Source organism: Mustela nigripes, chromosome 8 (genome assembly GCF_022355385.1).
Source record: "Mustela nigripes isolate SB6536 chromosome 8, MUSNIG.SB6536, whole genome shotgun sequence".
NCBI lineage: Eukaryota > Metazoa > Chordata > Mammalia > Carnivora > Mustelidae > Mustela > Mustela nigripes.
In genome coordinates this window covers 36,824,081-36,832,106 of record NC_081564.1, presented here as the reverse complement: position 1 = coordinate 36,832,106, position 8,026 = coordinate 36,824,081, and the positions used below count along the sequence as shown (strand labels likewise).

General features: G+C 44.6%; 1 protein-coding gene across 2 annotated transcripts in view; it reads right to left on the bottom strand.

Moving 5' to 3' along the window:
• Positions 1–3,332: 3,332 nt before the first annotated feature.
• The window catches only part of L3MBTL4 (L3MBTL histone methyl-lysine binding protein 4), a 453,622-nt gene continuing 448,928 nt past the window's right edge, over positions 3,333–8,026 (bottom strand). For both annotated transcript variants that reach the window (XM_059409232.1, XM_059409233.1), the window contains one exon: positions 3,333–4,909. In XM_059409232.1, the coding sequence (XP_059265215.1) occupies positions 4,742–4,909 (168 nt within the window). In that variant the 3' untranslated portion in view covers positions 3,333–4,741. The remainder of the gene's footprint in view (positions 4,910–8,026) is intronic.

Sequence of the window (8,026 nt, the reverse complement as noted above, 5' to 3'; positions counted from 1 at the left end):
AATGGTGGCTCTTAATTGTTATTATTATTATTATTATTTTTAACCCTGCACCCCTTTCCCTGACTTTTTTCCATCTCCGAATCATTCCCATGGCCACTCTCGGCAAATAGAAATTGGGAGGTTGCAGCTTTGTCTCTCAACGTTCTGGGGTCTCCAAGGGACGTGCCCTGATCCAATGTGCCTGTGGTCCTCTGCTGACATCACTCAAGAACTGAGTCTTCACTGTGGCCCTGAAGGGCCCTTGGGACTTGCCTGTGCATCCCAGTATGGGCACTTGGGCACTGGGCACTCAGCAGTGGGGCTGGACTGTGTTTTACTGGATCACTGGACTCGAAATCCATCCTCTGCCTGAAAGGGATCTCTGGTGCAAAGACTGGGGAGCAGGTGATCTCCCTGAGAAATCAAGTTGCGGTGGGTCATTGAACCAAGCACTCAGTCAGCAAGGTCCCCTGTGTAACTCTTGAGCATTAGCTGCTTGGCTCCTGCTGTCTTCCTCAGGACTGCGGCTGTCCCCGGCTTCTGCTGCAGCTACATACGGACGGGTGGGGGAGGAGGGACAGAGACCGGGCGAGGATAGCCAGAATATATTTTTTTGAAGGAAGAGTTTTTATGAATATATTATTCATTAATATATTTATTCATAAGAATTTATTTATAAGGATTCTGAATATTCAAGAGTCTATTAACAAATATATTTTTCATGAATATATTTATAAGGAGAGTAAGTTGTTAAGAACTTACAAGAAAAAGTATTCATGAAGAATGTGTTCTTGAATATTAAGAATATATTCATAGGAACACTTCATATTCAAGAATGTATTTTTCAGTGCCGAGAGTTGCAGAGACAAATGGCGTGTTCTTTAAAATGATAAGAAAAAAAATGTAATGCAGTGGAAACTCAGTATTTCAAAAGGAATGAGTACTGCGGCCAGTTGGTCATTTGCTGGATGGTGAAGAAAAGTTTCTGGAGTGGGCTCAGGAGTCAGGATTCAAGCCGGACTTCAGTCTGAAGCCCAAGTACTTTCCCTGACACTTTCCTGCCTCCAACCCTCACTCAACAGAAGGAGATTCCACAGACAAAGAGAATTCCACCAAGAAGTGCCAGGGATGTTCAGGTCAGCCTTCACAAGGGTAAGAGGTCACAACTCAGAGCCTGGGGTTAACAGGGGTCCGTCTTTCATAAATCTTGGAATCTGTTTAGGACTTGAGTTAACCAAGGTCAGAATCTAATCATAGGCCAGGAGAAAAGAGTCGTTCAGAGATGATTAAGGAGAGATTTTTTTCTTGGGAGGACTGTGGGTTGTTGGAAGTAGAGAATTTTATTTCTGTGAAAAAGAATCCAAAATTAAAGGCATTCAAAGACCATGGTCTCAGAGGTCCTAAGCTCCCTAAGTATCCTTGCTAATGATCTAATTTCCAGCCCCATGATGTGTCGTACAAATGGCCCTTCAGGGGCACTCTTTCTAATAACCCAGAAGTTTGTATTTCTTGAAGTCCTACTGGCAATGTTTTGCTTTGTCCCCAACTCACATATCTTCCAGGTGGGAATTGGGAAAAAGGACAGTAAGAGACTAAGTGTGGTATCTGGGGGGCAGCCGAAGCCTTCAAACCATCTGGGGCATTTCTGGATGCTGTCTTGCTCCTGAGGGGGGGCTCCTCCTGGGAGAAAGATTTCAACTTGTCAGGTTTCCAGCCTGTCTGGAGAGCATGGGGTGAGGGGAAGGAAGAGGTGGGGGTCAAAGTGGGGCGTGGTAGTGTGGAGATCATCCCGGAGCCCGCTCCCTGTGCTTCTGAGCCCCCTAGCAGATAACCACCTTGAGAAGAGCGGGCCTTTTGGGGTCCTTAGGGTTGATGCAAACTTCAGCAGTATATGTGTGGGGATTCCTGGAAGAATGATCGAGAACTGAATGGCTGTTGCTGCTCTTTTCCTGACTTATAGTGAATGGTCTCTATTGGGTGTCCGGCCCTTTAGGTATGTTGTGTGGGCTACATTCACATCCACACATCCACAAGATCTGATGTTAAAAAATTCCTCAGGGTGGGTCTTCTTTTCTTTTTATAGATAAGTGGTGCCTCTTTAGGAATTGACAGAACTGGGATCTGAAGTTGACTTTGATGGGCTTGCCTCATTCACGAAGACCAAGAATCCCTTACTATGGGCGGATTAAGTGCCAGGTACGACATCAAGTGCTGGGAGGAAGTGAGGGGCAAGCCTCTGTCCCCACAGAGTAGTAGTACTGGACTAGTGGGGTAAGCAAGCATGTGGTGAGGACGGCAAGTGAGGAGCCATATGATGGGGAGGTGGGCTGCAGTTGGTCTTCCCAGGCAGGGCTAACAGGGAGACAACACCTAGGGTAGAGGAATCAGCCTATGGCCGGCTAAGAGCCCCACTAGGAGGGTGAGTTGGGAGGAAGAAAGGAGCTCAGGGGAGGTCCAGCACAGGAGGGCAGCATGAGGGAAGTGCTGGGACTGAAGAGGAAGGGGGGGTGAGGTGTGGAAGCCGGCAGTGTGTGGACCAGCAGGGAGCCGTCAGGAGCTCACCTGCACCCCGTCAGTCTCCACCTTCAGTGAGGTCATGCTGTAGGAGAATGTGTAAGAGAGATGGACAGAGTCGGATGTTTTGGTTTCCTGAGTCAGGGAGATTCACTGATGACGGTAGTTACCCAGGTGAGGAAGCAAGGACGGGACCATCTGAGGTGCCATTCCAGTATGGCAAGGTGAAGATGTTGGGTGACAAGTTGGGGTGTCCAACAGGTGGCTAGATACCAGATTAAGCTCCATCTGATCACACTGTCTTCTAGGAACACAACACTTTAACCCCAATTTATCCAAGTTTGTCTGGTCTGTTCTAGATCCTTCTGTTGAAATGACAAGTTTAAATATACAAAACAGGCACCTCAGGTCTTCCATGGAGCCTATACAATGAGCAATTGTGAGGGTCTTTTTAATTTAAAAATCTCCATTTTAATTTCTCAAGTTTTTTTTTTTTTTTTTAAAGTAGGCTCCACATCCAACATGGAGCCTAACTCAGGGCTGGAACTCACGACCCTGAGATCAAGACCTGAGCTGAGATCAAGAGTCATATGCTTTAACCAACTGAACCACCCAGGTGCCCCTAATTTCTGAACTTATTAACAGCTGGATCTGCTTCCCTAAGTTCCCTAAGGAAACATATCTCAGATTCTCAAACGAGGCTGTCTTCTCTGCCGGCTAACACACACAATGCTCTGTTCTTCTGAGGTTGAGAAAAAAGACTTCAGGTTGTGGTGTGGGAACAGGTTATAACAACATATTCATTAAGGCATAGAGGTAGGGGTTTTATTTTATCTGTTTATTATCATTTAAAATATATTAAAATTTTAACACAGCAGAAGCAGGAATTAAATTGTACATGGCAGTCTAAAAAAAAAAACAACAACCAGAAAACAGCAAACAAAACACAGAAAACAAAAATTTACATGAACCAATAATATATTAAAATTCCATTTAGGTGAAGATCTAAAAAAAAAAAAAAATGAAATACACGCACACCTCCTAGAGAAGAATTGTTTTGCTTCAGTGACCTACAGTTTGAGAATCTCTCCAAGCTGAATCAATTTTCTTCAACCATAAGATTCTTAATGAAGCAAATGGGTGAGGTCTGTTTGTTTTCTCCCCCCACAACCTCCCTCCTCTCAAAACAAGGGCTCTCCACTTCCATGGGGGCCTGGGTAACTTTGTGGGTATAAAAAAGGGGATTGTCTTTCAAAATTGTAGGATTGATTCCTCTTAAGTGTCAGATATAGTCACTTACACAAAACAAATAAGGTCTGATAAGAAATCAGAATCGTTCAAACAAATCATAGCCACCCAGCTCCCTACTTCAGAGAACTTCCCTTTTAATGGTTTGTCTCTATGAAGATGTAACACGACGGCTCCTCATCACACCTGCTCAGAGGGAGAGCGGGGCCAGCTACCTATTCTCCTGAGGTTGCCTCAGTGGTGCGAGTGGGTGGCTGGCCCTTGGGCCCGCCTCAGTAGCAGAACAAGGGTCCCCCATGTTCATGCAGATGGCCACCAGGCACTGCTGTGTGTGAGGGGGTCCTTGGGAGGGTCTGGCCAGCTTCTGCTACCTGCCCAGGCTGACTGTTCCCCAAGTGCTCTTTGAGTCACTGGGAGCACAAACAAGAAATACTTAATGGAACAAAAAGGAGAATTAATGAATCATGAAAATATGTGCTTATTATTATTTTTTTAAAGATTCGCACTTTCCTGAGTAAAGTACTTAAAAATCCCACATGAAGTCTTTCTAAAGCACCAGGCCTCTATCTCCTAGACTCACTGCATCCAGATGGCAAATCTGAGCCAAGTTCAGATGTTCTGGTGAAAACATGAACAATGTATTTATGAATGCTGTTTTTCTACTATTTCACTGCTTTAGAGTTTTATGCTTGAAAAATGGTTAATGGTGAAGGAGAAAAACTGAAGGTGTATGTGTGGGCTTCTTTGGTCTGTTTGTTGCAACGCATCAGAGCTGGAAGGACACCGCCGAAGATAAAGATGTCCCCAAACCATACACGGGCCCCTGCATCCTTGGCCCTGGATCAGTCATCATACCCTCTACACATCGAAACCACAGCTGCTTTCAAAGTCCAAATTAAATATGGATATGACCATGGGGACGTTCAAATCAAATTAATGTGGGCCAGTTTTATTGCTGCAAGAACAAGGTCCTGGTGCCATGGCCATTCAGGTGGTGTGTTTATCCTCTGGCTTCTTGGCCTGAGAGAGAGTCTTCTTCAGTGAGGTCCTGGGAATTCCTGAACATGAGGATAGAATTATAAATCTTCAGTGCTGGACCCAGTTTGATCTTCATCACCTTGACGATGTCTGTTTGTGTCAAAAGCAGGAAGGCTTTGCCATCGATCTGCTGCGAGTAAATAAACACATACTGTTTACCCTCTGGCGACTTCTGGGGACTCATGGCAGGGGTTGGGGGGTGGGGATGGACACTGAATGGTGTCCGCCTCCCTGCAGAGCTCTCCTACTACAGGGAAAGATGGCACCCTCTCCCACCCAGCTCTGACCGCTGAGCCACCGCGTGCTTTTACCCAGGACTCGGTTAAATATGAACTCAACATACAGGGGAAATTTCTGTTATGTTTAAAAAATCTTTGCCTGGGGGCGCCTGGGTGGCTCCGTGGTTTGGGCTGCTGCCTTCGGCTCGGGTCATGATCTCAGGGTCCTGGGATCGAGCCCCGCATCGGGCTCTCTGCTCCGCAGGAAGCCTGCTTCCCTCTCTCTCTCTCTCTCTCTGCCTGCCTCTCTGCCTACTTGTGATCTCTGTCTGTCAAATAAATAAATGAAATCTTTAAAAAAAAAATCTTTGCCTGAATTTGTATTATGAACCTTAAAAAAAAAAAAAACCCTACTTTCATCCACCAAGTAAATCTCCAGGAATTTTTCCCAAGAGAACAAAGTGCAATGCATCCATTCTAGTGTTATTTGTAATAGTGAAATATTGAAAACAGTCCAGGATTTCAAATATAGCAGGATTATGGTGTCGTCTAGGTTGGGGTATGAGGCAGTCACTGAAATTCACATCTTGATGAAACAATGATTTGGCAAATTTTTCTAATTTTTTATTTTGTTAAGCAACAGAATATGACATGATATAGAAAGATCTTTTTCATTCCATTACATTAAACATGTGTGACCACATATATATGTACATATAATGAAGATATTTAAAGTCTTTATACCAAAAATTAAGTGAAGTCAGATTTGGCTTGTGGGATAGTGGTTTCATTTTTATTTTCTCTTTTTAACTGACATGCATTGAAATTTTTAAAATGATAAATGCCATTATGAGCAGAAATATATACAAAATAAATGTTTTATTAACTTTTGAAAATATTTATTTGAGAGAGAGTGTGTGTGCAGAAGGGGGAGGGGCAGAAGAGGGAGAAGGACAGATAGACTCCCCACTGATTGCAGATACCCATGTGGGGCTCAATCTCACGACCCTGAGATCATGACCCAAGTAGAAATCAAGAATTGGTTGCTTTACCGACTGAGCCACCCGGCACCCCTTATTTACTAACTTTTAAAACATGGTGGTCTGACATGTGGTAGCTTCCCTGAGACTCACAGGATGGGGATGGACTACCAAATAGGCCATTTCCACAGCTTCTAAAAGCCCCACTCTGCTCTCAGTTTGAGTCCCAGGGACCGTATATGTGTCCTACACCCACATCACCTATTTAAGCAGACTGTCTCAGAAAGATTGCTGATTCTAGAACCAAGAAGACAGGATGAAAGGGTTTTCTATGGTAACCCTCCTTCCCTGAACCTTTTTGAATTGGTACAGACCCTTCATGTCAATGACTCACTGAGACATAAGCATCCCCCATGGACCCAAGTTTTGAAATTAAGTCTAAATTAAAGTGGAAAGTTAAAGTTTTAAAGTGTTAAGAAAGTTGTAAAAAGCTTCCTGTGATGTTGGCGAGGATGTGGAGAAAGGGGAACCCTGTTACACTATTGGTGGGAATGCAAGATGGTGCAGCCACTGGAAAACAGCATGGAGGTTCCTCAAAAAGTTGAAAATAGAGCTACCCTATGACCCAGCAATCGCAAAACTGGGTATTTACCCTAAAGATACAAATGTAGTGATCAGACGGGGCATGTACACCTGAATGTTTATAGCCGCAATGTCCACAATAGCCAAACTATGGAAAGAACCTAGATGTTCATCAACAGATGAATGGATAAAGAAGATGTGATATATATATATACAATGGAATACTATGCAGCCATCAAAAGAAATAAAATCTTGTCATTTGCAATGATGTGCATGGAACTAGAGGGTATTATGCTGAGTGAAATAAGTCGATCAGAGAAAGACAATTATCATATGCTCTTTCTGATATAAGGAATTTGAGAAGCAGGGCGGAGGGTTGTCGGGAGTAGGGGAGGAAAAAATGAAACAAGCTGGGATCAGGAAGGAGACAAACCATAAGAGACTCTTAAAGCTCACAAAACAAACAGGGTTGCTGGGGGAAGGGGGTTAGGGAGAGGGTGGTTGGGTTATGAACATTGGGGAGGGTATGTGCTATGGTGAGTGCTGTGAAGGGTGAAACCTGGCGATTCACAGACCTGTACCCCTGGGGCAAATAATACATTATATATTAGTGAAAAAAGGTAAAAAACAAAACAAAACAAAAACAAACCCAAAACCTTCTTGTGCATTTATGATAATGTCTGTTGAAGAATTGTCCATTTGGGGAACGGAAAACCTGGAGAACTTTCTAAGGTGCTGAAACACGCTAACCCCAAGCTTTAAAGTCCCCTCTTGGAAGTCTGTGTTTTACAGAGGCATTAGACAGGGTCAGTGTTCTGTCCACCAGGGAACTGCTGGTCATAAGAGCCACGCTGGAGCCACCTGACCTACAGACACCTGTGGACAAGGTGGGTCTTGGGCACTGCTTGAAGCTGAGAGCAGCTCAAATGTGTGAGGCCAGGCTAGCTACTTCTGAGCAGTGCTGGGCTCAGGTGAAAGCAGGTGAACGTCATGTCTCAACCGGCAGCTACCCAAACAGCTACCTGAGTGACCCTGATGCTGAGTTACCTGGAGGTGCAGGACTTGTTGGGTTCTGAGGATCCCAGGACCCCAGACTCCAAGAGTACTTTCCCTGAACCAAGCATGTCCCGACCGCTGGAGCGGGAGGGTGTGTGCTACACACTGGTGGCTCTAGGAAGAGTTTTCTTACAGACTTCTAGAGCAATGGTGATGGAGTCATCATGAACAGAGACTGGAATCTGCTGCCTTCTTCCTGCTATGCACTAGCCTCCTCACTGCTTATTGGAGGACCCAGGACAACAACTGTAAAGTGCTCAGCATGGCCCAGCACAGGCAAGTCCACAATAAACAGGAACCACCATATTTTCACTATTACTCTATAGCTGATCCAGTCTCTTCTGGGGCCCCTAGGGCTATGGTTACTAATCCCAGGACAAATATTAAGCAGTTTGAGACATTCCCAACTAA